General features: G+C 43.6%; 1 protein-coding gene across 2 annotated transcripts in view; it reads left to right on the top strand.

Moving 5' to 3' along the window:
- The first annotated feature begins 1141 nt into the window (after positions 1 to 1141).
- Positions 1142 to 27933, top strand: part of B4GALT4 (beta-1,4-galactosyltransferase 4) — a 29341-nt gene continuing 2549 nt past the window's right edge. The window contains exons 1-6 of one of the 2 annotated variants that reach the window (XM_070406245.1): positions 1142 to 1228; positions 15416 to 15811; positions 18963 to 19195; positions 21903 to 22090; positions 25116 to 25238; positions 27438 to 27542. In XM_070406245.1, coding sequence (XP_070262346.1) covers positions 15559 to 15811; positions 18963 to 19195; positions 21903 to 22090; positions 25116 to 25238; positions 27438 to 27542 — 902 coding nt within the window. In that variant the 5' untranslated portion in view covers positions 1142 to 1228; positions 15416 to 15558. The remainder of the gene's footprint in view (positions 1229 to 15415; positions 15812 to 18962; positions 19196 to 21902; positions 22091 to 25115; positions 25239 to 27437; positions 27543 to 27933) is intronic. The other variant, XM_070406246.1, reaches the window with a different exon arrangement.

The raw sequence follows: 27933 nt of genomic DNA, 5'->3' as shown, positions 1-27933 counted from the left end.
AAATAAAAAAAAATAAAATAAAAAAATTAACAGAAGGGAAATATATCCCCATTTCTCAACGAGAGGAATGCCAAAGAACCCGAGGCTATTTTAATCTACCAAACTGTACGTTTCATTGCCAGTTGTCTCAATACTTTGTAGCAATTTTTTCCAGTGCAGGAATTTAGATGTCAAAACTCCTTAGTGTCCTTTAATCCAAAACAGTTCCTCACCTTTCCTTGTCTTTCATGATCTTGACATTTGATTTGGGCTTGTCTGTTACCTATGATTAAATTAAAACTATGCACTTTTGGCAGAAATATAATAAAGGTGACGTCATGTCCTCAGAGCATCACATCATGTGTGATGGCCAAATTGTACTACTGGTTAAATTAACGTGGAGTGCGTATCTGTCAGATTTCTCCAATGCAACGGTACTCTATCGCCATTGTAATTTTTTGAAATTTTCAAAAAACAAAACTGAACTCTCATGTATTCTTTGTTAGACAATTCTAAATCTGCTCGGTATTAGTTCTGCTGACTGACACTTATGTGGGACCTTTGTGTTTGCTGTTTTTTTTTATGTGAACTTGTATTTGCTCACATCCTCTGGGACTAAGAGGAGAATGCGTCCTCCAAAGCGAGTTTCTATGTATGGTTGGCGCCTAGTGCAGGGGCACTTGACACTCTTCAGTGCTCTTCACGGTCTGGCTCCACGCGGAGGGGCTCGGGTTTGGCTCTTCTTCCCAATACTTATACTTTGTGAGCTTTTTGCTTTTAAGTTATTTTTTTCTTCCTTTTTAATTTAACATCGATGAGAGAGAGAAACATCCATCAGCTGCCTCCTGCACACCCCCTACTGGGGATGTGCCCGCAACCAAGGTACATGCCCTTGAGCAGAACCGAACCTGGGACCCTTCAGTCCGAAGACTGATGCTCTATCCACTGAGCCAAGCCGGCTAGGGCGCTTTGTGAGCTTTGACGGGGAGGGAATGGAGGAAGCGCCGGCACCTCGCGCAGTATGGGCTCCAGGCTCCAAGTTCTCTTAAAGGACGTGCCATCCACCGCTCCTTCCACTCTGGATGCTCCTTCCAGCGCCCTGGTGGGCTCGGCCTGACCCGGGGCGGGGCTCCAGGCTGGCGCCAGAGAAACCAGCTGCCCTCGGGGGCGGAGCCGGCGCTCCGGGGCCTCCCCACGCCTCTCGCTGCCTCTCCTTCCTCCCAGCGGTGCCTTCAGTCGCCGCGTCCGGGTGAGTACCCCCGGCCTGCGCTCCACGGGCGCCCGGGAGGCGCGATTCCGTGCGGAGGGCAGTGGGGGCGCCGCCTGGGCATCTCCGGAGGGCAGGCGGGGTTCGGGGCTGGGCGCCGTGGGCTGGCGCGGCCCGGGCTCGGCGGGGTGGTCCTGCTGCAGCCCGAGCGGCCGGGCGGGGCGGGAGCTGCGGAGGCCGAACTGGCCGGGAAGCACCGGCTCCGGGGCGGGCGCCACCGCGGCGATCCTCTGCCGCCGGCGGGGAGCCAGGCGAGATGCTGCCAGGTTGGAAGAGATTCCAGGGTTCCTCCCACATCCTCCCAGGCCGGGCTTCAGGGTTCTGGGGGTCGTGCCCCTCCACCCCCCTCCCAGCTCCTCTCTCCCTGCGGGCCCATCAACGTGAAAAAAACCCCTTGTTCACTGGAGCCCTCCTCCCTCAGGTTTTTACCTAGAAGTGGGCTGTTAATCGCAGCCTGGGGCCTGCGGGGCGGAGCAGTGGTGAGAGCTAGCTGATTTTAAAGTACTTCATACAAATTGGAGTTACAAAATAGTCCCAGGATGTAATGCACAAATGCAGTCAATAATGCAATAACTATGTATGGTGCCAGGTGGGTATAAATGTCTAAACACTACGTTGTGCACCTGAAACTAATATAATATTGAATGTTAAGTGCAATTGGGGAAATGACGTTTAAAAAATGAGTACTTCTGAGACACCTGCCCTTAGTCAGGCTGTGTCAGTCCCGTGTCTGTCTGTTGATGATCTTCCATTAGGGCTAAACCTAGGTTTGAAAAAAAAAAAAAAAGAGTTCAGGAGGATTTGGACTGAGAAAAGGCCTTTGGGTTGGTAGCCTTAGGACAGCAGGTACCCACCCGTGGGCGTGTGTCCGGTTGAAGGGTTCAAGAGTGGGTGAGGGATGAGGCTGCGGAGGCAGCCAGGGCACCCGGAGACCTCTCCAGCCCTTTGATGATAAAAAGGAGGAGGAAAAAGATTATAATTTGAGGGTTGAGGAGAGTTTTTCTTGTTGAATTAAAAAAAATATATTTTTATTGATTTCAGAGAGGAAGGAAGTGGTAGAGAGAGAGAGATAGAAACATCAATGATGAGAAGAATCAATGATTGGCTGCCTCCTGCACGCCCCACACTGGGGATTGAGCCAGGGCCCAGGCATGTGCCCTGACCGGGAATCCAACCGTGACCTCCTGGCTCATAGGTCCACACTCAACCACTGAGCCATGCTGGTCGGGCTGTTGTTGAATTGTAAAATTTCTACATTTTTGAAGAAAATAATATATTGAAAATGCAAGAAAGTCAAGGAATCTTGACCAGGGATGAATAGGATTCAGGGTCCAGATTGAGAGACTGGGTTTAATAAGAGGGACAGAAGGCTGTTTTAGGCACCTGGCCTGGGCAGGAGGAGTGCTGGAATGTGTTTTAGGGGAGGAGATAGCGCTGTATTGGATCATTATTTATCTTTTTGAAATTTTATCTTCTAGAGCAGAGTTGGTCTTTAAGACTCATGAAATTGCAAACACTTTCATGATTCATGCTTTGATCGGATCAGGAACATCTGTTAAAGAGAAGTACACTGTCGGACCACAATCTTGGGGGCGGGAATAAAACCAGCTCTGTTATTTTATATGCCACTTGATAGAATAAGTATTTAGTATCTACATTAAGTTGAGTGTTATTTAATGTATGCTTTTCCCAGAGATGCATGTAAGTGATTTAGGAACTAGCCATCTCTTTGAAGATTTTTGTACTCAAAAGTGGGAACATCCAAAGCAAATCAGTGGTGGTTTTCTTCTCTCTCTCTCTTTTTTTAAGCCATCAATGCACAATGGTTTCTCAAACCAACCTGGGTTCCTGTTGAAAATATGTATTCCCTGGCCTAACTTCAAGCCTTTGAAATGAAACTTTCCGAGGGTGGAGTTTAGGAATAGTAATTTCAAACACCGACCACAGGATTCTCTGGCATTGAAGATTATTGATAGCTTCTGAGGTTTTTATTTGAGATTCGGGTTGTTGGGGTCTCTTTAGAACAGATTTCCTTGAAGGTTATTTGAATGAATTGCTGACAAACTTATGTGACTGAAAGTTATAATCCCTTTCTATTGTGTCATCTCAAAATTTTAATGTATTTTAAAGGGAAATTATGTAGTCATTTTGCCTGCATATTGCTTATGATCATAAAACCCTATTTTAGAAAAAATTAAAAGATACAGAAGAAATAAAATTTCTTTAATTCTGTAATGAAGAAACAACCATCAGTGATTCTTTCTGGCATTTTATATATAAAAGACATGCATACCACACACACCATCATTGGGATTATATTTATGTACATTTCTTATATTATTTTTTTTAACTTAGCCATTATGAGCACTTTCCCACATAGTTAAGTTTTTTTAAACACCATTTTAATGAAAGTATATGGTTGATGGAGTAAAAAACTATTCAAATGCATTTTTAAAATCTAATTTTCACATATTCGTACTGCTTTTCCTCACCAGAAAAGTTGACATTTCTGAAGGATCTATTGCATTTCAGGCCCATTCTCTTATTTCAGTGGTTCTCAAACTTTAATGGGTATACTAGTAAGAGTCACCTGAGGAGCTTGTTAAAAATTTATTTTCCTGAGTGCCAGGCCCAGCTTCTCTGAAAGTAGGGCCCAGGAATCTGCCATGTAAACAGATTCCCTTCTGTATTAGATATAAGCACTCTTGGAAACACATTTTGAAAAATGCTTTTTAAATAAGTGGCAAAACAGACTCCGACACGTAGGTCACTTGCCCAGAGCCATTTATTATATCTGTTAACACGATTTGAGCTCAGTTCTTCATGACTTCAGAGCCGTTTCTTTCCATTACCTCAGGCCTTCTCAGAACTTCTCATCCACGTGTCCCTACTGACGGTAGAAAGGGAACTCTCACCCCTCTGCAGGGCTCTGTGGGGGAGCTGAGAATGACTCATAAGTACACATTGGACCTCCATTAAATCTCCCATCAGAAAGTTTATGAATTCCGTTATGCTGCATAACATATACTATATAAACCAATTGCAGTGCTTTGCTTGTTAAATTTACTTCATGTTTCCTGATTGTTTTATGACAACTCTTGCTGTAAAATGGGTGAAACAGGGTCATCCGGCATCCCTTGCCCAGATGCGGGAACCCTGCTGTATTGTGCTCTGGGATTCAGGGAGGAAGGGGCAGTTGAAGTAGTAACTCCTCTTGGAGTCAGGGAAGAGGAGGACTGCTTTGGAGTACTTAGTGACCGAGGAGCAGAAGGTGGTGGGCACGACCAAAAGAAAGTGCCATTTATTAGAGATAGGGCCCCCTACCCTTAAGGAGAGGACTGGTGTTCGTAAACTGAAGGGAGGGGCATTGGGGTGAACTTTTTCATTTTCTAAAATCTTCCCAAAATGTAATGTTACACCCAGCTAATGTTTTCCTTTCCTTAAACATTATTTTTTCTTTTTGTTTTGTGTGTGTCCCATCTGTTTTAGTAGTGTACTTATGTATTTTAACTATCATATCCTACAAAGTAATTTATTATTTACCAAGTTCAGCACCAGCGATGTGTCAGGTCATAGGAATATGTAAATCAGTGATTCTCTTTGAGAATTAAAGTAATTTTACTGCCATATGTTTGTTTATACTCAGTCTCCAACTTTTTATATTAACTTTTAATTTTTAGTTAATGTTAGATGTAGAGAGTAGTTGCAAAAATGGGACAGAGAATTCACTCAATGTCCCCTAATATAGCCCCTTACATAACCAGTTCAGTTAGCAATTCAATTAACTACAGACTTTACTTGAATTTCATCAGTTTTCCTGCTGATGATATATATTTTTTCAGAGTATTGCGACACTTTATTAAGAGTATTAGTTTTGAATTAGTAGCTAAAGTAACAATTGCATGAAGTCAGATTAGAGGTACTGCATAATACTCATACTTGATTTATTGACATCACTGAGCAATTTTTTTGGACGGAGGTTAACTTTTTGTTTTTTATTAAGCACATTCTATAGTCCAAAGCTGTCATGATGTGGCTGTACAATTTAACAGTTTTAATAGCTGTTCAGATACAAACTTATTTCAAATTGTCAAGCATAATTAATTACAAGTTAGAATTAAACTATCCCAGTACTTTAAAACACAAATTTAGCAGTGATTTACAGTTGCAAATTACTATAATCCCGGAAATTCAGAATTCCTTGGGTGCCAAAGTCCTCTGCTATAATTAGGCACTATCCAAAGTTTGTGTGCATATTCAAATGCCTTGATTTTCCAAGGAAAAGAACTTTATATTAAACAACAACAGAAAGTCCATTTGTTCAGAAGAATTGCTTTCTTCTCTCCCTTTTCCTCCCTCCCCTGGACTTGCCTAACCAGTTTGCTAGTAACACTGAGAATGGTGAAAGAGAAATCATTTTCACAACCGCTATCAAGCTTACAACATCTACCTTATGAGTGGAGGCTTATTTTTTTACACTTTTAGACTCAACTTCTTAAAAATAGAAATTAATGTAGTAACACGTGGGAGGGAATGTATTTAAGGAGAAAAAGGAAAAAGCAAAGCCATTCCAGTAAACAAATCACATACACACTCATTGATTCCCAACACCGTTCTCAGCGCAAAGGACAAAACAGAGACCAGGGACCTTCCCTTTAGTAGTCCGTGGGAAGAGGTTTAATTAATAGGAAGTTCTTATTGGTCCTTTAAAATGTTATTACAGTCCTTGATCTTTGGAAACAATGGCAGGGGGCATATCAAAACCTAATATTGAACAGGGGAAAAGGAGTGCCAACACGATGCCAAAGACCTTTCCATGCGTGGTCAGCATGATGATGCCATTCAGACATTCGGGCTGCTGAGCACTTGAGAGCTTTGAGAACCTGCCAGGGCCACATCAGCATACAAGCAGGCCAGTTAACATCCTAACAAAGTCGGAAGGCATGCATTCTAGAGCCAGGAAACCCCTTAGTAGAGCCTCCTTGATCTTCCCTCCCCAGGGTAACGAACTCACAGAACAGTGGTTTTTGACAGTGAAGTCAGATACTTACTATGGGAAGTGACCACTAATACTCAGGAATACTTATGAGGAAAAGAACAACAACAAAATGTTAAGGTAACTCTCTATTGTATGTACTGCCCAACAAATAAAACACTGTGTTAAACTTTAGAAATTACATTCTTAAACAATATTCCCATTAAAAACACCACACACACAATGACAGTGACAAAATAAAAACACCATATGAACACTGCCGGAAGTGTTCTAGGTGATCCACATGAACCTTGGTGTAGGTTCTTAAGCCCGGCCCATGGCTAAGCGGGAACACACTCTGTACTAGTGTCTCAGGCCTGGGGGACAGTGAGATGCTGGACTCCAGTAACCTGAGGTTAAATTGGTATGTACACTATATCTACATGCAGATATTTTAATTTAGGAGGCAAGCACATGCATAAAGATGTTATTTTACCAAATATCAGGAGATGGTTGAGGTATAGAGACAGTTAATAAAAGAAAAGAGCTATATTACCTGTTAGGAGATAATATAACTGGGCTTATAGTTCTTTAAATGAAAAGTAATGGTACAGAAAGGAAGTGTAATAAAAAAAATATTACTAAAACAATCCAGAGAAGTGGTTCTCAACCTGTGGGTCGCAACCCCTTTGGGGGTCAAACGACCCTTTCACAGGGGTCGCCTAAGACCATCGAAAAACATGTATATAATTACATATTGTTTTTGTGATTACTATGCTTTAATTATGTTCAATTTGTAACAATGAAAATACATCCTGCATATTAGATATTTACATTACAATTCATAATAGTAGCAAAATTACAGTTATGAAGTAGCAACAAAAATAATTTTATGGTTGGGGGTCACCACAACATGAGGAACTGTATTAAAGGGTCGCGGCATTAGGAAGGTTGAGAACCACTGATCCAGAGAAATTTTTCCCATTGTCAAACATGTTCTTAATACAAGACAGAATTGAGAATGACATGGATGGTCAAAAGAGGAATGCTAACTTTTGAAAAGGACAGCCCTGGACATTCTGGGTAGGTGCTGGCACCCAAAATTTCACCAAAGAAAAATGCTGTTTCTTATTATCAGACCAAAGTGCAGAGCACTATAAACGAGAAGCCAAGTCTTCTCTTGACTGTCCATTTACTTCTGGAGAACAAACTATGTTCCTTTTATATGAACAATTTACATTTGAAGCATTTATTTGTTTTTGCCTGATAGAGGGGAGGAAAAGGGCTTTTGTCCTGCTTGAAGTCAGTGAAGATAAGGAACCTTAAAGTGGAGGCCCGAATGGGCAGTGAGAAATACCAGTACTTAGAGTTAGGCTGCTTTGCACCTACTCAGCATCTAGAACCACCTACAACTTCATAACTCAGCTGTGAAGAACACCCTTAGGTATCGGTAGCCATTTAGCCAGTAGTTCAAGACTGGGAAACCTGAAAGGGGTAAAGTGCAGGCTGTTACCTGGAGATGAAGTGTATGCTATTGAGGGAGAACAGGTCTCATCCTGGGCACTGGAAGGCACATTTAAGAAATCTCAAATCAAAATAGTGTCATCATGAGAGTTGCTAGTGATTTGCAATTTGCAGGTCACCATCAGTCCATTGCTGAAGCGTCAGTGCAGTCCAGCCTTATGGTGCATCAACATGTTCAGAACTTCACCCATGTTATGATCCCAGACCCTCACTGGAGAGTCTGAAGAGCTAGTCACAATGATATGTATCATCCTGGAGACAAAGGACAGAGCACGTGTGCACCATTAACACTTTCAAACATTCCAAGCTGGTTTTATCCCAAATCTTAATAGAATTATCTCGTAGGCTATTGATAATTTTTTCATCATAGTGTGAACAGTAGACACTTTCACTATTTTCAGAGCACTGAATCCTCTGCAAGTTGTGAGGTTCACACTAGCAGTTGGAATCTGTCGTCTATAAAGCGAATTGGGAGAGCTACCTGTGGGTCTATTTTTATTTTAACTAATTTATTTATTTATCCTCAGCTAAGTATATGTTTATTGATTTTAGAGAGAGAGAGAAAGAGAAACATCAATCAGTTGCTTCTCATATGTGCCCTGACTGGGGATCAAACCCACAACCTAGGTATATGCCCTGACTGGGAATTGAACCCGCAGCCTTTTGATGTATGGGATGATGCTCCAACTAACTGAGCCACCTGGCCAGGGCTGTGGCTCTATTTTTAAACAGGCACCAATCCCACCCTCTTCTTTCTGAAAGTCACTTCCAGGGAGGGTCCGTGCCCACCATTCGTTCAATCAGCTTCTTCCAAAGCATCTCTTGGGAGATCACTTGCTGCCTTTCTTTGCAGACCAGCTCTGCCACATGCAGAGACCTGGGATCCAGGTAGGAAAGAATGTCTCCTGCTTTGCGATCTAAGCTTTGCTCTGGTGAAGTGGTAATGGAGTCCCCGTGCAGCATGGGCTTCAGGGACAAGTTAGTAGGTCCATGTTGCTAATGACCTTTGGGAAACAAGGTGCTCCACAACTTCCACTTCATCTGCTTCAGACCGCGGGTCAAAATTTAATACACAGGTTTTTCTCTTGGTGATAGTTTCCTTCTGATGGCCTCTTTTTGGAGATGATCACAGGTGACGTCTCATTACTTATCTAGAAATTATTTTGTACTTCAGATCCACCAATCCAACGAATGAGCATATCCCTTTCAGACTGGTCTGAGAAAAGACAGCTGTCAAGCAGCTTCTAAGATTTTTTCCATTTACTGTATCCAGCTTTCTCCCACAAATCCCAAACATGCACTCCAGTAACTGTTGAAAGACAGAAAGCAATCCCTGTACTCACCGTAGTGTCAGTGGCAAAGGATAGCCACCAAGAAATGGAAGGAAGGGTCAATGGAGTGGTGGGTCGCGAGCTCCCTGGTCTTGTCCTCCATCGGCAAACAGGGCTCCATGGTGACTCCAGAGCCCCGCCTCGCTCTCTCTGGGCCGCAGACAACAGAGGAGACGATGGCAGAGGCGGAGGCGGTAATCGCACCTACTCTAGCTTCCAAATGATTTCTCTTTCTGTTTCCATATTCCATCCAGGACACTACTAATTGCATTTAGTTATTTCCCCTTGTCTGCTCCAGTTTGAGATAGTTCCAGTTTTTTCCCTGCCTTTCATTATTTGGACCCTTTTGAAGAGTACCAGTTAATTATTTTGTAGAATAAAGTTTTGTAGAAGAGTACTGACTAGAGAGAGTGTTATATTACCACTGATTCATGAAGTCGAGAGGTCTTATCATGGGTGATAGTAACTTTGATCACGTAGTTAAGGTGATATTTGCTAGGTTTCTCCCCTATAAAGCTAATTGTCTTTTCTTTTGTAGTTAATAATTATCCTGGAGGAGATATTTTGAGACTATGCAAACTCTGTTTATTCTCAAATTTTCACCCATTAATTTGAGCACCCATGGTGGTTCTTGTCTGCAACAATTAGTGCAGTGGTGTTGCCTAATGGTGATTTTTTTCATCTCCTGCTTCCTTGGAAGTTTACTTGGTCCTTTATATCACTGTGAACTCATGGATATTCAGTTTATTCTGAAGGTTACAATACAATGCTGTTGTCCACATAAGAAACATCCAAACATATAGAGAATTTTCATAAGAATTTATTTGAGCCAAACTGACAATTGCTAGAAAGCAAGGCCTCAGATGCTTTGGAGAATAACAGTTTTGTAGTTTCTTTTATGTGTTTGAAATTAAGGAGAGAACACAAGGAAGATTACATGAAGGTGGGAGAAAGCAAGGCGGGGTTGGATTATAGGATAGTTAAGATTATGTACTATCTTGAATTACAGGATAGTTAAAATTCTGTTTTCTCTCAAAGGTTACGCCTTTGAGGCGATTACTTCTGTCCTTTCCAAGGTGTGTTAACCCAGCTGCACAAGAACAATGGACAAGGATTGTTTAAGAACCTTTCACTAAAGAAGTTATAGGCCTGAGGTGTGACTACCCACCATGACCTGCCCAGTTAGGAATTTATGATTTCTTACAGATTTTCATCCACACCATCATTATTTTCTTGCTCAGATGCTTTGGGCCATTAGGAGCTCAGCCTTTGAGTTTAAATGGCTTGTACATGTAAATGGCTACTTCTAGCCCACCTTTGCCCCCCAACCAAAGAGCCATTGCTTCTTTAGGGTCTGGGCGGTGATGATTCAGAACCCACGTAAAGGAGCTATAATCAGGAGCGTGAATACCAGAGGCCCAAGGAAGGTAGGACGATGTGGGAAAAATAGTCAGCTCTCAGGAACTCTGCAGGAGTGAAAGGAGTGGCAATTTTCAACCTCTCCGCTGGTGCTGCCCCAGAGAAAGCCAGCGGAGTAGGATCATGTGCCTGCGGCCACAGCATGCCCAGTCTGAGATGTCTCCAGGATTACCAGCTGGATTTAGAAACATTAGAATGCTATTTTGGCACATTTGGCAGCTGAATGGAAACCACATCTTTTCCTCCTGGTGATTAAGTGCTCAGTAAATATTTGTAGAGTGACACCTTCTGTTTCTCCTCCCCACCCCCCATGGTGGTGCATGATTTGCGTGTGTAAAGTTTCTCTAGGAACGATACTTACCATCCAGGCAGATTTACCTTTTATAAAAATATATTTTTTTATTAATATCAGAGAGGAAGGGAAAGGGAGAGAGAGATAGAAATATCAATAATGAGAGGGAATCATTGATTGGCTGCCTCCTGCATGCCCCCTGCTGGGGCTCGAGCCCACAACCCAGGCATGCGCCCTGACCGGAATCGAACCGTGACCTCCTGGTTCATAGGTTGATGCTCAACCACTGAGCCATGCCAGCCGGGCCCGATTTACCTTTTGTTATAGCTTGTCTTCCTTATTAAATTTTTTTCTTTTATTGTTATGGAAAGTTTCAAGCATATACAAAAGTAGAGAGAAAAAGCAAATGACCTATCATCTAGCTTTAGTACTACTCCATGTTTTGCCAATCTTATTTAACTTATTCCCCCATTTTTGAGGTGGGGCTGGCCTATTTGAAAACAGATCACAGACATTAAAGTCTAAGAAAGGATTGAAATAAACTCTGAGTGTAAGGACTTTACCTCAGTTCCCTTTGTCTTTCCTTTGTATGCCCAGCACTATGCCTGAAAATAGCAAGTGCTCAGAAAAGACTGGTTGAATTGAGAAGAGGAAACACAAAATTATGAAAACATTATTTTTGAACTAACTCTAGGGCAAACTTCTAGAAAGGGAAAGGGTGGCGAGTCTTGCCCTAAAATAACGTCTTTCATGTTACCTGAATTTGTTTTCTCCAGCCATGATTCCTCTTTCCTTCAAGAGAACCTTGATTGAAATAGAAAACTCTCTTCAGAGAGAGTTCCGGGTCTCCCAGTTTTTAAAATTTTATTATGAGTAAGTCTGTTCTGATAACATTTCCCCCAAACACCAACCAGAGGTTACCTGCCCTAAAAAGAACTTTTGTTAAAAAAATCATCTTTTTTTATTATAAGAATAACATATGCTAATTGAAAGAAAAATAGAAAGTTACAGAGAAATAGAAAATAAAAATTATCTGTATTTCAATATGTAACTCCAGAGATAACATTATCTTTATTAGCATTCTGGTAAGATTTGAGCATGAATCACATTATAGCATGTTCCTGAAATGTACCAGGTGTGTCTGTGTATATACGCTCATTAAATTCTTACAGCAGCTATTGTGAATTTTTTTTTTACTGTTTTCTAGCTGGGGAAACATGCCTAAAGGGATTGTCTTCAGTTACTTAGCTGATAAGCAGGCTGGGGAGGAGATCTCTCTTGAAAAACAGCTGTATTAGAGACTGCACCTTGGGTGTTCACTCACAGGACCACGGAGACCTCACACGTGAGCTTCCTTCGTGCTGGCTCCCTGTATAGTCAGTTTTGAGGAGAGCACTAAGACTAGAAAAAGTGAGAAGTGATTATTTTTAATTGGATCCAACATAGTCTCAATAAGCAGGGTTAGCAATGAAGAGCTAATTATTAAGTAACTAGAGGCCTGATGCATGAAATTTGTGCAAGAGTAGGCCTTCCTTCCCCCAGCTGCCAGCACTGGCTTCCCTCTGGCACCTGGGATCCAGGCTTCCCTCGCAGCTCTGGCTTCATCCGGAAGGTCGTCTGGAAGGACGTCTGGTCTAATTAGCATATTATGCTTTTATTATTATAGATCATAAGGATGGCCCCTTGCTTTTATAATAAATTTCTTATCTTTGGACAAATTGGGCTGCCGTTCAGCAGCAGTAGTCTATGCCTATTCCTAACTCACTACTTGGGTAGGTTTTTAACTCTCTCTAAAAAACACTCCCTCCCTCTGTAGAATGTGTGTGTGTGTGCACGCACTGTGGTTCTGTGATCAGAAGTCCTTTCAGGCAGGTGAGTGTCCCTGTTAGGGGACCATCCCTCCACAAGCAGCTCTTAGAAAAACAATGCTTCCAGTCTAAATTTTCCAAGATTGAGATTTTAATCAAAAGCTATTGGCAATCCTAGCATTTGTGCTTCCTGCCATTAAGTCCACAAGGTTTTCTGATTGGTCCCAGGAATCTGCAGACTTACCTGGAGGGAAGAGAAGAAACTTCAGGAAGCCTGTTGAACAAACAGGCCCGAGGAAAGGGACAGGAGGATGTGGGAGAGAGGTAGGAGGCTGCTAAAGAAAACTCTGCCTATGGCTAGGGTTTGTGTTGGGTGCACCCAGGCCACAAGGAAAGAGATTGAAATGTCCATGTGAAGGATATGGCAGAAGCCCAGGCTTTGGGGCTGACCATGTGGGCTCAGATCCCAGCTTCACCACTTACTACTTGTGTGTCTTGGGCAAGTTCTTTAATCTCTCTAAACCTTCATTTTATTTCATCTATAAAATGAGGAGACTAATAATTCTTAGCTCGTAAGGTTGAAATGGGAATTAAATAAGGTGATAAAGTGATTTAACCACATTACATGGCACAGAGTAAATGCACAAATAAACCGCTCTTATTAGCTGTTATTACTGTTAAGTTTTAGGTACCTTCAAGACTAAACACAGGTCATACTGTTTAATTGCTTGCTGGGTCAAAACCTCTCTTTTGTGGTTTGACCCAAGAACCTAACCTCCATCTATTATGTTGTGTCTAGAGAGAAATGCTTTCTAGGCTTCCCTCAAACTAGCCTACAGCTACATTTTGAAATACTACCCTTCAGTAAGTATGAGGTCCTTTTGAAAGTTGCTAAGACTTTGTTTTTGTTTTTCATAGTAAATTACCACATCTTCACATCTTATTTAAAAGCAACTTTGTTTTCATTATAAAAAGTCAGAAGTGTATCATACAAAATTTGTAAAAGAAAAGAGAAAAATACACCCTTGGCTAATCCCATACTCCTGATACAATTATTGCTAGCTTTTGGCTATATTTTTTTCTAGAGTTTTCTTATTTCTATAATTTCAGTGGTAATCATACACACAGATAGAGTTTGTTTTCTCTGTTTCATTTTTGTTACTTAAGATTTAATCATAAGCATTTCTGTGTTATCACTTGGTATAGAAAATATTCATTCTATTCATATAATTGAGGATATGTTTGGCTATAGAGATTATTATGCCCTGGCTTTAGCATTTCTGTGTTCTTCTGTTAACATGTTTAGAATTTGAGGAGAGGTGTGATTTTGGCAATGCAGAGAGGATGTGGGGGTATTGCTACTCACCACCTTCATCACCTTAGTGCACTCGCCATGGTCCAGCTGGGCCCTCACTTATGTGGCCTCAGAGATTGATTCATACTTAAGTATGAAATCAGCATGGCAGTTTATCAAATGACAGTGAAAAACATAGAAAGGTGGTTCTGCCAACCTCCAATGTGTCTGCCTGTTGGCCATCCCTAACCTAAAGTTACTTAAAGTAAAGCATATAACAATATCAACAGCGATTGTCACCAGGTAGTGGGTGCCTCCTGTACACCAGGAGGTGGGCTAACATGTGATGTATGAATATATTAGGTCATCCAGTCCCACAGTAACCTCTCTGGGTAGGTACTATATTTATCCCCATCTTATATGATAAAGAGGTAATATGCAAATTGACCATCATGCCTTCACACAAAGATGGCCGCCCCATTGGGCACAAGATGGCTGGCAGGGGAGGGCAGTTGGGGGGGACCAGGCCTAAAGGGGAGGGCAGTTAGGGGAAACCAGGCCAGCAGGGGAGGGCAGTTAGGGGCAACCAGGTCAGCAGGGGAGGGCAGTTGGGGGCAACCGGGCCAGCAGGGGAGAACAGTTGGAGGCAATCGGGCTGGCAGGGGAGCGGTTAGGGGGCGATCAGGCTGGCAGGCAGAAGTGGTTAGGGGCAATCAGGCTGGCAGGCAGGCGAGCAGTTGGGAGCCAGCAGTCCCAGATTGTGAGGGGGATGTCCGACTGCCGGATGGAGTCCCAGATTGGAGAGGGTGCAGGCTGGGCTGAGGGACACCCCCCAACCCCAGTGCACAAATTTCGTGCACTGGGCCATTAGTTTTATAGATAAGAAGACAGGTTTCAGGGCCAATATGTGGTGGAGTTATAGTTTCTGTCTGAATCAAAACCCCTGACCATAACCAGTTTTACCTGTTATTCTTTTGGATGATTGACCTCCTGCATTGGCCTTCTCTTATGTTTCTTGCCCTCTCCCCGACCTGTTGGGATGTGCCCATGCAGTGCCTCATTGTGAAAATCGTTGATTTTTCATCCCTGTTTTTGAGGAACATATTTTTCTAACTCTCACAGGGTAGAGCTTCTGTCTTGTTCTCCGTAACAATATTTCACAGGTTGTTAACCTTCTCTTACAGCTGTGCCAGGAAGAGGACCCTTACGGCTGTATTTTAGGCTGTGCCAGCTCAAAGCTGAGGAGGCATTTCCAGTCTCTGCTTTCTCCTCCCCTAATATCTGGGCATGGCTTTCTTCCCGGGTGACAGAGATGACCCAGAGAGAACTCCTGTGATGTGTAGATGACTGGGACCTTCTGCCTCGAAAATCTCTGAGTTTCTGATCTCTAAACCCTCGCTGGAGAAGTCCCATTACTGCTAGTCAGGTGCCCTGAGGGATAGGTTTTCAGTTCGCGCTGACGTGTGACATGAATCATCGCAGGGTAGGATTTCCATCAGAAACACGTCTTTGTGCTTGCCTTCCAGAGACTGTTGAAGCAGAACTACTGAGCACAAGCAGGCACTGCGTCTTCGGCTGTCACCGAGCGTGCACTCTGATTGGAAAAGGTGAACTGGAAGCTTCCTGCCCGCAGTGAGGCGGAGTGACCCATCTGCTCACAGAACAAGACATGGGCTTCCACGTGACTTCCTTCCTTTCCTACAAACTCCGGTTACTCTTGCTTTTTACTTTATGCCTGACGGTGGTGGGGTGGGCCACCAGTAACTACTTTGTGAGTGCTATTCAGGAGATTCCTAAAGCAAAGGATTTCATTACTACTTTCAAAAAGGCCGTGGTTTTGGGGAAGAAAGAAACTCTGGCTGATGAAGCCTCTGTGAAAAGAGCAGACCTGGACGACTGCCCTTCCGTCTCTCCACACCTCAGTGAGTATTTGCTTTTCTTTTTTGCTTTCTTTTTTACAAGTGCTACATAAAATTTTTTTACTAGATACATATACAGAAAAGTACAAAGATCAGAAGTGCCCAGCTCAACTAAGTTTCACAAAATGAACATACCTGTGTAGCGGCATGTAAATTATGAAATGGAATCTTCATGGGACCCTAGGCGTTCCCATTCTTTCAGTCACGACCCTTCAGGATTGTAACCCACCCACAGATTCCCCTGCTTTTGAATTCTGCCTACTTGGAAACATGCACTGTGTACTACTTTGTGTCTGAACTCCTGTTGTTCGACGTTATGTTTGTGAGCTGTGTCCATATGGCTGATGCAGATCCACTTTTATTATCCAGCCGCACACGTCAACAGGCATTATTTATTTAGCTCGAAAGTCTGTGGCGTGAGCTCGGGGTCAGTTGGGTTAGGCTGGTGGCCCTGCTCCATGGGTCTCTCGTTTTTTTGGAACCAGCGGGCTGGCCTGGGCACTTCTCTCCTGGCATCTGCAGACCACAAGTGGAGAAATACAAGCCGGTCAGGCCTCCATTTGTGCCCCATCTGCTAGCATCCCTTTGGCAAAAGTATGGAGTAGAGGGACAGGACTGAGTCCGTCCTTCAGTATTGCATTTAGTGGTTATTTCTTAAATATGTTATATGTTCCCCTTTGATGTGTTGCCTCTCAGTTTAAATCAACAGTAAACTGGTTTTAGCGAACACGTTAATTAGAGAGAACAACCCCACTGCGATATTGTATATAACCTACAGAGGTTCGAGCACACCTCTGATTCTTTAGGACATTAAATGCTGATAGCCTGACAAGGCACTCCTCTGAGCCTAGATATTGTTCCCTTTTCCCAGAATGCCTTTTCCTCAATTCATGTCTGCCTGGTGGATTCCTGTTTATTCACCAAAAGTCTAGCTTAGATAACTTCTCTTCCTGAAAGGTTTCTGGGACTGCCCCAGAGTTCATCTCATGCTCCCTGTGTGTCTGCCTATATTCCTGTTGTGGTGCTGACCACAGTGTGTTCATACGCTTGTCTTTCTTCCCCAGGCACAGCAGGATGCAGCCAGGGTGAGCCCTTCCAGTCTGCAGAGCCCTGTGCCCCTCCCTGTCCTGCAGAGGTGGCTCTCTGCTTACATGAAATTAACTCTGTGGGGCAGCCTGGGGCTCTTTGCTCTTTACAAAAACATGCAGACCTGCTTTCCTAATCGAATCACAGTCTTGTACTGTGTTCGTATTGGCATGCTTCTCTCTACCTTGTCATGGAAAAGCCAAAATGTTACTCTGAATTGTGTGAGTGAATTATTCTGCTCAGAAATTACACAAGATGGCGTAGGAAAATGAGTTATTGAAATGCAAATCTGACGGTATTATCCTCCTTGTTCAAAATCCTCACAGTGTATTTAAGCCATATCTGCATTTATAAGAATAGATGGGCAGCTCTGGCCTGCGTTCTCAGTGGTTAGAGCATTGGCCTGTGCACTGAAGCGTGGCAGGTTTGAGTCCTGGTCAAGGGCACATACCTGGTTTATAGGCTTGATCCCTGGCCCCAGTCAGAGAGGGAGCAGGAGGCAACCATTGATGTGTCTCTCACATTGACGTTTCTCTCTCTCTCCCCCTCCGTCCCTTTCCACTCTCTATGAAAACCAATGAAAAAATATCCTCAGGTGAGGATTAACAACAATAGAAATAGATGGGCAGTGACACAAAACTGAGCAAGGACCTGGATTAAGAGGGTGACATATTTAGAGATGGATGAAGATGGGCCAGAAGGGACAAAAACTGAGGGTGGTAGGAGGCTGATAGAGGACGTGGAAGCAGGTATTGGAAGGTTAGGATCATAAAAAATTACGGCAACGAGAAAGTGAGCAAGGGGACTGGCTTATATCAGACCTGTTGCATGGCGCTCTTTCAGGGGCCAAGAAGAGAGGCACAGCAGGTTAACTCAGATGATGGGGTTTATTAACAGGCTACACAGGAAACCACATCAACAGCCACACCATCATCTCCCAGAAGCTCTGTGGCCTGGCAGCTGCCCCGGTAGCTTGCCTTTCTCCTTACTCCTTTTCTTAGTGTTTGTTTTTAGGGCCTCAGTGCCTTGCCGACTCTGGTCACATGCAGAGCCTTCAGGAGTTACTCTCAGGTGTCTGGAAACAGTCACTTGCCCTTGGTGCTGTTGGCAGAGTCTTTAACTACTTCATGGACGCTGGAGACTGGTCTCAGCAGCCACAGCCAGGGTAGGGGATGGTCACAGGGAGCGAGGCACCGTGACATACATAGGAAGGACCTGCAGTTGTTTGGCTCAGAAGAGGAGAGCACTACTTGCAAGCAACATGAGATCTTACAGCCTGACCAGTGTGTATGGAGCTTCAAGGAAGTGTGGCTCAGTTCCCTGCGCTCTGCCTCGTTTCTTACCAGTCAGTACTCCCTGTTCGTTCAGACCCAAGAGGAGGGTCCCTGGCTTCAGCCTGATCTTCAAAGTCTTGCATGAGATTGGTTACCGTGGACGGCTCCTGGGTTTCATCCCACCAGGCTGCATCCGACGCGCAGAGCAAATGCTCCATCGGGGATGTCTGCTATGGTGGCACATGCCTGCCATCGCAGGGTTAGGGAGTGAGGCTAGTTTCTACATCCTTATGCTGTTTCACCTCCAAGGCGCCAGGCTAGCTCCTAAGAGCCCAGGGAAGGAGTGGGCAAGGGGCCTCGTCCATGAGCTTGATCCCACGGAACACTCTTGATTTTGTAAGAGGCTTCACCCTCCTTTGGAACTTTGAGAAGGAAAAGTGGACAGAGCACATTTGAAGTTAGTCTAATCTTGCCCTCTGCTTTTCACCAGGGTCATCAGGACAGAATGCATTTCTAATTTATGGCTGAATCACTGAGCCGAAGTTGGCTATCCAGCCACAAGGGAATGCTCTTATATGTCACTTTCTGGCTTTTGTAGCCAAAAACCTGAGTCATATCATTCTGCAGTTGTAGTTTATGACCAAATGAGGCTTTTGAAGTAGTGATAATAAAAGCTAGCACTCATATAGTGCCAGGCAATGTTCTAAGTGCTTACATGTGTATTCGCTCATGCCAGCCTATCAACACTTAAGGAGAGAGCTACTGTTGTTTCTTGTGTTCTGTTTTAATTGTAGGAGGTCAGGACAAGCTCGTTTTCAAACCAGATCTTACTCTGGAAGACGTGCAGGCAGAAAATCCCAAAGTGCACAGAGGCCGGTATCAGCCCGAGGAATGTAAGGCTTCACAGCGGGTTGCCATCCTCATTCCACACCGGAACCGAGAGAGACACCTGATGTACCTGCTGGAACACCTTCATCCCTTCTTGCAGAGGCAGCAGCTGGAATATGGCATCTACATCATCCACCAGGTGAGTGTGGGGACAGACCAGGGCTCTGCCTCAGATTCTCCTCTCTCTGAGGTACCTGGCCACCTGTCTGTCTTGGTTAAAAGGAGCATCAAACTGTTGTCAAAGGAGGGAACTCTTACCCTGTTCATCCTTGAAAGGAGTGAAATAAATTCTTGTCCCAGAGTGTGGAGTGACGGAGCTAAGTGCTGGGAAACTTCACTGCCCCTTCACTAAACCTCTGGAGGAGGGCTGTTTTGTTGTGAGCCCTTCCATGTTCGCCAATACAGTTCGCCCTACAGTTTCCCCCTGAGATAGACCTACGTTTCCCTCTGTGTTCCATATGCACTACACAAGGAGATGTTGGAATTGTTTTGCATTATTGAGCGTGGCTACTCACTGGGGATCTAGACAAGATTTGACAGACCACTGTGTGTTAATAGCATGGAGTTCTATGACCCTCTCCACCATTCTGCCTTTAAGTTTGCCACTATTTATTATGTAAAACATGTTTAGTTTTCACTTTCTCCCGCCCCCCCCCTTTTTTTGTTTCTTGATTTACTTATTTGGCTTCCAGAAACATGATTTAGTAGGAACACAGTGTCAGTGTTCGCTTTTGAAGAGTTTAGCGCAAAGTGGAGTGGGTAATTAAATATATCTTTATTTTGTATTGATATTTATTGAAAGAAAAATAAGGCATCAACTTAAACGTCCATGTCTAGCTTTTCAAAACTGCCCTGGGCCTTCCAAAAATTTCCCCTCAAATCCTTACAAATGCTAAAAATGCAAGCAGAAATCATTAATTGCATCCTTGCTATTGGTTATAACCAGTAATGTTTGTTTAATGAAAACTTTTGACACATCAGAGGGTATATATAGCTCTGCAATGTATATTTTATAATAAACGGGGGCTTTTGAAAATTAATGTGCATATATCATACCTCTATGCCTATTATTTTAGTATTTGAAACAAAATTTTACTATTATTATATTGTTTTATAATTATTTTTGCTTTTAACATGCTTAGTCACTCTGAGTTTTTTTCTCAGGACAGCTACACCCAATATATGTATTTTATGAGTAGAAAAATGTTTGCTTTGTGTTACTCTTTTCAGGAGAGTACTATGGAAACTTTTGAGAGAACTGCCTATATTTTTGTTATGATAAACTGTTTATTGAACTGGAATTTATTCTGAAGGAATTTGATCTAAACAGCCATGTTTTAAAATATTAATGCTGTGAAATCTTTTTCATGCTTTACTTCTGATCTTATTACTGGTCGAAATGTGTTCTTTTCTTACCCAGTGATGAATCCCTTCTCGGGGGGTCACTGTGGGGATTAGCTTCCACTGTTAAACATGAAAACAGAATTTTCTTACGGTGATTCCAAGAGACTTTTAAGTAGCTTAGAAATACTATCAGTAACCTTCTCTGTTTACAGGTCACAAACTCTTTTTTTTTTTTTAATTTAAACTTTTAATTTTCTTTTTTAGGTTAGTCCTTACCTGAGGGTATTTTTCCATTGATTTTTAGAGAGAGTGGAAGGGACGGGGAGAGACAGAGCAACATCAATGCCAGAGAGACACATTGATTGGTTGCCTTCCACATGCTCCCCATCCAGGGCTGGGGATCAAGCCTGCAACCAAGGTACATGCCCGTGACCAGAGTCGAACCCAGGACCCTTTACTCCACAGGCCAACGCTCTATCCACTGAGCCAAACTGGCTAGAGCAGGCCACAAACTCTTAGTCTTTTCTGGCAAGCTATATCTCTTGGAAGCTTAGTGTAAATTGATTACATAGGATAATATTGGGATGAGCTTAGAGCTGAACAGTGAAGCAATGATACTTATCAGTATGACTAGTATGTAAGAAAGGTTTTGTAGTTTTACATGGAACAAATAAAAATATTTTTTAAATTTTTGAGTTATTTTCATTTGTATTTTAAAACTATGGGACCTTGAAAGCTTGCTTGGAGGTTCTAGCAGAGGAGCGAAGCTACTCATATACCCTTGACTGAAGAGAAGTCCTCTTTTCTGTTGGGGAAGGTCACCCCATTTGACGAAGAAGCTTGCAGCTTTGGGAGGGATGAGCATGGAGCGGTGAGGAAGGAAGGGGACACCGCCTAGCCAGTCAGATTAGCCAAATCAACCCTGGCAATCAACGGGTGACAGATGTCGCAGCCAGATCGCCCTCACATCCATTTGAAAAAAAATATATATATATGTGGTATCCCCCCAAAAATGTATACACACACTTTGAATAATTGTAAAGGCAGTGTTTATTAAAATACATTTCATTTTCAAAATTGAGCTATCAACTGTTAAAGTGTGTATACAATTTTTGGACTATATATGGGTTAAAAATTGTGGAAAATTATGCATAATATAAATTCACCACCTTAACTATTTATAGGTGTACACTTCAGTAGTGTTAAGTATATTCATATTGTGCCCCTTATCTCTAGAACTTTTTCATTTTGCAAAACTGAGAATCTATACCCATTAAACGACAACTCATTTCAAGGTATGTTTTTCAGTTATGGAATTCAAGTATGTATGAAACATTAAGGAACAGACTGTCTTTTATTGTTATTGCACCTACTGTCACTTCTTCCTGTCACTAGTTGTGAGTAGCAGGAGTAATTCACACCAGCTTCTGCATCTGAACTGAAGGGAGCCCACTGTGAAATCGTCTCAGGAGCTTTTCAACTTTTCACTTCTCTATCTACAGGCTGGGAGTAAAAAGTTTAATCGAGCCAAACTCTTGAATGTGGGCTATATAGAAGCTCTCAAGGATGAAATGTGGGACTGCTTTATTTTCCACGATGTGGACCTGGTGCCCGAGAATGACCTGAATCTTTACAGGTGTGAGGATCAGCCCAAGCACCTGGTGGTGGGCAGGAACAGCACTGGGTACAGGTAAGGCGGCCCTGCTCCTGGCCTGCTTGCCCTGTTGTCGCCAAGGCTGTGCGATGTCATGCCCAGAGTGTCTTAGGAAAATGGGAACTAGGAAAAATGGCACATGACAGATCACTTTAAGTTCAAAACGGAAATATGAGAAATCAGGTTTTTCCTTTGAGGAAAAAAGCCCTACAACAGCCTTGGCAGAGGAGCCCAAAGACAAAAGGGAAAGAGCAGGAGGGAAAGTAATGCAGGCATTGCAAACCAGGGCCAGCCTCACCTGCAGATCCACACCCTGGAACTTTTTCAAGCTGTCCCCACTGTGCAGAATTCAAGTAACTTACCTGTCTGTCCTTGATTTCCCCTCTTGGAGGCAACAGATGTGTGCCCCGTAGTTCAGCTCTTAGGTCTCTGTGTGAGAATGGGACGTCGGCATCTGCCCCGAGTTCTGAGGGAGAGTAGGGAGGGGAGTATCTACTGAGCAGTCAGCTCAGGAGCCAGAACACCCAGGACAAGTTCCTTTTCTCAAAGCCACCGTGGGAAGTGCTAGGCACCCCCATTTCTGTCTTCATTCCCCATTTCTTGTGCTCCCCCTCTCCCTCCCCAGAATAGGCATATCCACTTTTCAACCTTATTTTATACCAGCTCCTATTTAAGCACAGCCCAGGGGAAATAGTGACCAAGAAAATCCTCTATGAATGAAACTGTATTCGCTTGTGTGTGTGCACACTCACTGGTACCTGTCAGCTTCCCCCAGAGCCTGCCATTCCCATGTGCTCAAGTCTATGGTGCTTACTGTACTCCAGGCCATGAGACCACTTTGAATAGGCGCGGTGCCTGCGCTCAAAGGGCTCCCTGTTGTGTGCTGGTGGGGATACAGCTACAGTGGAGTTGCACCAATTTTGCACTTAACTTTCACAAATTTAACTATGAGCACTTGGTAAGGACTGGGGGAAGGAGGAGGAGAAAAAGCTGTGAGAGGGTGAAGATGCCATGTGCCTGAATGAGGGCAGTTGCGGTAGGGCCACGGGGCTGGGGAGGTTCTGGAAGAGAATCACGGATCTGAATCTCATTATCTGGAGGTTTTGTCTTCTGATCTCTGAACCACCTTGGCCCTGAAGAAAGCAGCGTATCATGGTTGGGCACCGTGTATTTTCATGAACATGTAAAACCATCTGTTCACTTGTGTATGGATATGTTGGCACTATCTACAGCTCAGAATACCTGTATGTCGAACTCTTGACATAGATACTAAGTAAACATCTGTGGTGAGAAATTACAATTGCACAGGATTTATTTTTCCAGTGTAAATAACAGGATTGTTTTAAGGGCAGGCCTTTTGTTGGAATTCTAGATTTTATGTTAGGCTGGACCACAAAAAAACAGAGTTCTTGGGCATTGCTGCTGGGAATTGATTTTGAATAAAACTTCCATGTCACAATCATGGATTTCATCAGAGGCTACTCACTCTAAAAACAGCTCCTGGCCTGGCCAGTGTGGCTTAGTGTTTGAGCTTCAACCTATGAACGAGGAGCTCACGGTTCGATTCCCAGTCAGGGCACATGTCCACATTTTGGGCTCGATCCCCAGAAGCGGGCGTGCAGGAGGTAGCTGATCAATGATCCTCTCATCATTGATGTTTCTATTTCTCTCCATCCCTTCCTTTCTAAAATCAATAAAAATAAATAAATAAAAACAAAAACAAAAACAGCCCCTGTACAAATATTGCTGTTTGGACTTGCTATTGTAACTGGCCAGACATTTCTTTTATAACTATCGGAGAGCCTTTGTCTTTTTTTGAGTAACTGGCAGGTTTTCCTAATGTGAATCAGGGGATTGAATGTGTCCTCCTTTTTCTTCTGGCTGTAAGAAGTTCTGAACCAAATTCATCTCCTTTTTATTGAATTTATTGGGGTGACATTGGTTAATTAAATTATATAGGTTTCAGTGTATAATTCTACAATACATCATCTGTAAATTGTATTATGTGTTCATCACCTCAAATCTTCTACCATCATTTATCTCCCCTTTACCCTCTTCTCCATAGCTTTATTTTTAAAACTGAAAAGAATCTTTTTTTTTTTAAAGAAATTTTTTTTTTAATTGATTTCAGAGAGGAAGGGAGAGGGAGAGATAGAAACATCAGTGATGAGAGAGTCATTGACAGGCTGCCTCCTGCAGGCTCCCTTCTAGGGATTGAGCCTATAACCCGGGCATGTGTCCTGATCGGGAATCAAACCGTGACCTCCTGGTTCATAGGTTGACACTCAGCCACTGAGCAACACTGGCCAGGCTGAAAAGAGTCTTATTTGCAGATCTGAGTTCTAATATATTTCAGACTCCACTTATTCAAAACATAATTTACTGTCTTCCTTTCAAAACCTAGTTATTGTTCTGTATACTCTGTTTCTGTGAAAGCCACTATCATCTACCTAACTGCTCAAACCAGAAACATCAGGTTAGTTGAGGTGTATTGGGTTCTTCAGGAACAGACACTGAGATGGAGCTTTGCACGCTGGAAGTGGAAATTTGCACACAACGTGTGAGCAGGAACTGTCTCCTGCTCTACCCCCACCCAAAACAAAGTGGGAGTAAAAATACCAGTATATTCTCTATGACACTTATTCATGCTGAACCTGGGTGCAGCTTCAGAATTCTTTTTAACCCAGTGCCTTGTAGCTACAGCTACTCATTGGATTGGCACATGGGATGAAATCTGTCATCCACATCCTATGGTATGGTGCACTTACAGGTACTTCTGTAGACCTCTGCACACAAACATTAAACATTAACAATAACAGGTGGGTGGCACCATTGCTTAGCGAGGAGATGTGAGCACTTGTCTAGACAGGAATGGAGGCCAGACAGGCAAGGCCAGGAATGTCAGGAGGCGGGTGCCCAGCAGGAATGGATGGGTGGAGTGCATGGTCTTCAAGTGTTCCTAGAATGCCGGCCCCGAATCAGAGACTTCTCCAGTGTCTGTGGAGAACAAAAAGCCTTTGCGCTAATGCTCTTACCTTTTCTCTCCTCTCTTCTGCTCCAGGTTGCGATACAACGGATATTTTGGGGGTGTTACTGCCCTAAGCCGAGAGCAATTTTTCAAGGTGAATGGATTCTCTAACAACTACTGGGGATGGGGAGGCGAAGACGATGACCTCAGACTCAGGTGAACAACAGAGACAGGTCCCCTTTACGGGGTTCTGTGGTCAGTGATGGCTCTGGAAACCTGTGTATTATAGTTCCTATAGATGCCAGTCCAGCAGGGCACAAGGCTGCAGATTTGGGCGTAAAGGGTGTCAGGGGCGGAGGGAAGATGCCCAGATTGCTCTTTGACCCTGGCAGTGTGGAAATGATGGAAGGTGGCCTGCTCCTGGCTCGAGGGTGTTAGGGGCCTGCAGTGTTGACGGAGGTCTCTGTGGACTTGTCAGTGAGCACTGCTCACTGAGAAGGGTCTCACCAGTGAATGCAAAGCTGTAATTTGAGGAAAGTGGCCAGAGGGCTCCTTATAAGCCTGTGCTTTCTCTCAGACCCCAGGGAATCCTGCCCAGTTCCCAGTGCTCAGGGCAGGGAGTGCCAGCAGCCTGTGGAGCTGCACACCTGAAACTGGCCTAGAGGTCTTCTCAGTTAGGCATTAGCCAGCCCCGCATACCCTGGGAGCAGCTGCGGCCTGCCGCCCAGGCCGATCTCCGGGCTTCTAGCATTACCCTCAGGTTCTCCTGGACTGCTCTCTGCTCTGAGGGCTTCAGGGAGAATATATCTGACCTCTTCTCTCAGCTCCCTCCCCTGAGCAGGGTTTCGTAGCCAGATAGCTATTAGCATCCCTACCTCCCAGAGATAAGTAATTATTCAAGAGCCTAGGGCCAGTATCTTAACAAAATATGTATTTTTATTTCAGAGAGGAAGGGAGAGGGAGAGAGATATAGAAACATCAATGATGAGAGAGAATCATTGATCGGTGGCCTCCTGCACGCCCCACATTGGGGGTCGAGCCTGCAACCCAGGCATGTGTCCTGACCTGGAATCGAACTGTGACCTCCTGGTTCACAGGTCAGTGCTCAACCACTGAGCCATGCTGGCAGGCTGGGGCCAGAGTCTTTAGACTTATAATAACAAGGCCTTCCTGGGGACCCCCTTTCCTCCTGCCGTTGTCTCTTGGGAAGGAACTCTGTCAGCTGCGGTTCTGAATTAACGTATATGTGACTGCCAGACTTTCCCCTTGCTTCAGCCTAAAGAAGCCAAGGCTCCCTGCTGGTCTTGTCCCCATGTGTAGGCTTGGAGTCTGGGATGTTTATGGCAGGAGGGGAGTGGATTTCCCTGACCAAAGTCTCCATAGGAGTGGCCATGTGACGGCAACAGCTCTTCAAGGCCTATGTGGCCGGGGCTTTTGAAGTGGACAGAGGGTGTCCACTCGATTTCAGGGCAAGAGTGGCGAAGGCTAGAGGTAAACGACATCCATCATCTTCCCCAAGTCCATTTTGCTGCCCAGATGGATGGTTAGTAGAATTTTGCACTGATCGTGTATCATCACTGTCCTTTATCCCACCGCTCCTTGGCTGCAAGGTCCAGGGGAGCACCAAGTTTTGCTTTTGTTTGATAAGAACATCAGGGCCTTCAGAATGATTCTCAACCAATGCCATGGATGACTAGATGATTTTAACATAAAAGTTGGTTGAGATTTATTTACTAAATATTTTTTGGCTCACCTGTGCAGCAGTCACCACCCTTCTTTGCACTTATATATTACGTTGGGGTTTGCAAAGCATGCTCCTGTGGACTCTCTCATTTGAGCCTGTCTGATCACCTCTATAACACCCTGGATATTTTATAGATTGGAAACAAGACCTAGAACAATGAACCGACTTACCAAGATTGTAAAGAACAAAGTCTAGATTTGAACCTAGGGCTTTATAGCTTGTCATTACTTTGGAAAAAGGAGGAAGTGCTAAGTAAATTGGGATCCTAAGAGACTTGATTCTTCTATTTGTCACACTTTAAAAAATATTTTTCAATTACAATGGACATACAATATTATATTAATTTAAGGTGTACAACATAGTGATTAGACATTTATATACCTTTAATCATGTACTTGATCAGTTGCTTTTGGGAAATGACACACTATAAATTGACATATCTCCTTTGTACCCCAGAAGTAAATGTTAAGTGTGATTTTTTTTGATGGACTTACTGCCTGAGGCCCAACATTCTAAGAAAATTCTTTCTTTAATATGCAGATAAGCAAGCTATGTGTGACTCTGAGTGTGTGTGCACCTGTGTATAAATTTTTACAAATGATTCTGTTTAAGTGCCTAGTGGTAAGTAAGTAGACTAGAATTTTCTTTAACAACCTGTGTTCTTTTTCTAGGGTTGAACTTCATAGAATGAAAATAATCCGGCCGATGCCTGATGTGGGTAAATATACAATGATCTTCCACACTAGAGACCGAGGCAATGAGGTGAACGTAGGGCGGTAAGTCCTGGCTTCCGAGCCTTGCCGGCTACCTGCTTAGTTCCTTCTGTCAATATTGGATGCTGCGGAATCCGATCAGATGAGCCAGTTTATTTCGTTCAAAGCTTTTTATTGGGTAATTTTCAAACAGACACCAGAGGATATGTTTTTATTGATTTGTAGAGAGAGGAAAGGAGAAAGAGAGAGAGAGAGAGAGAGAGAGAGAGAGAGAGAGAGAGAAACATCGATCACTTGCCTCCCCAAGGAGCCCCGACTACGGATTGAATACACAACCTGCGTATGTGCCCTGACAGGGAATCGAACCCACAGCCTTTTTGGTGTATGGACAACACTTCAACCAACTGAGCTCCCCTAACTTTTCCAATAGCATTAAAGGGCTTTTGGCCCTTTT

This window comes from Myotis yumanensis, unplaced genomic scaffold (assembly GCF_028538775.1).
Source record: "Myotis yumanensis isolate MYYU_CA2020_CCGP unplaced genomic scaffold, mMyoYum1.0.hap1 SCAF_2, whole genome shotgun sequence".
Taxonomy (NCBI): Eukaryota; Metazoa; Chordata; class Mammalia; order Chiroptera; family Vespertilionidae; genus Myotis; species Myotis yumanensis.
Note: the sequence above shows the minus strand (reverse complement) of the source record. Positions and strands in the feature narration are given on the sequence as shown.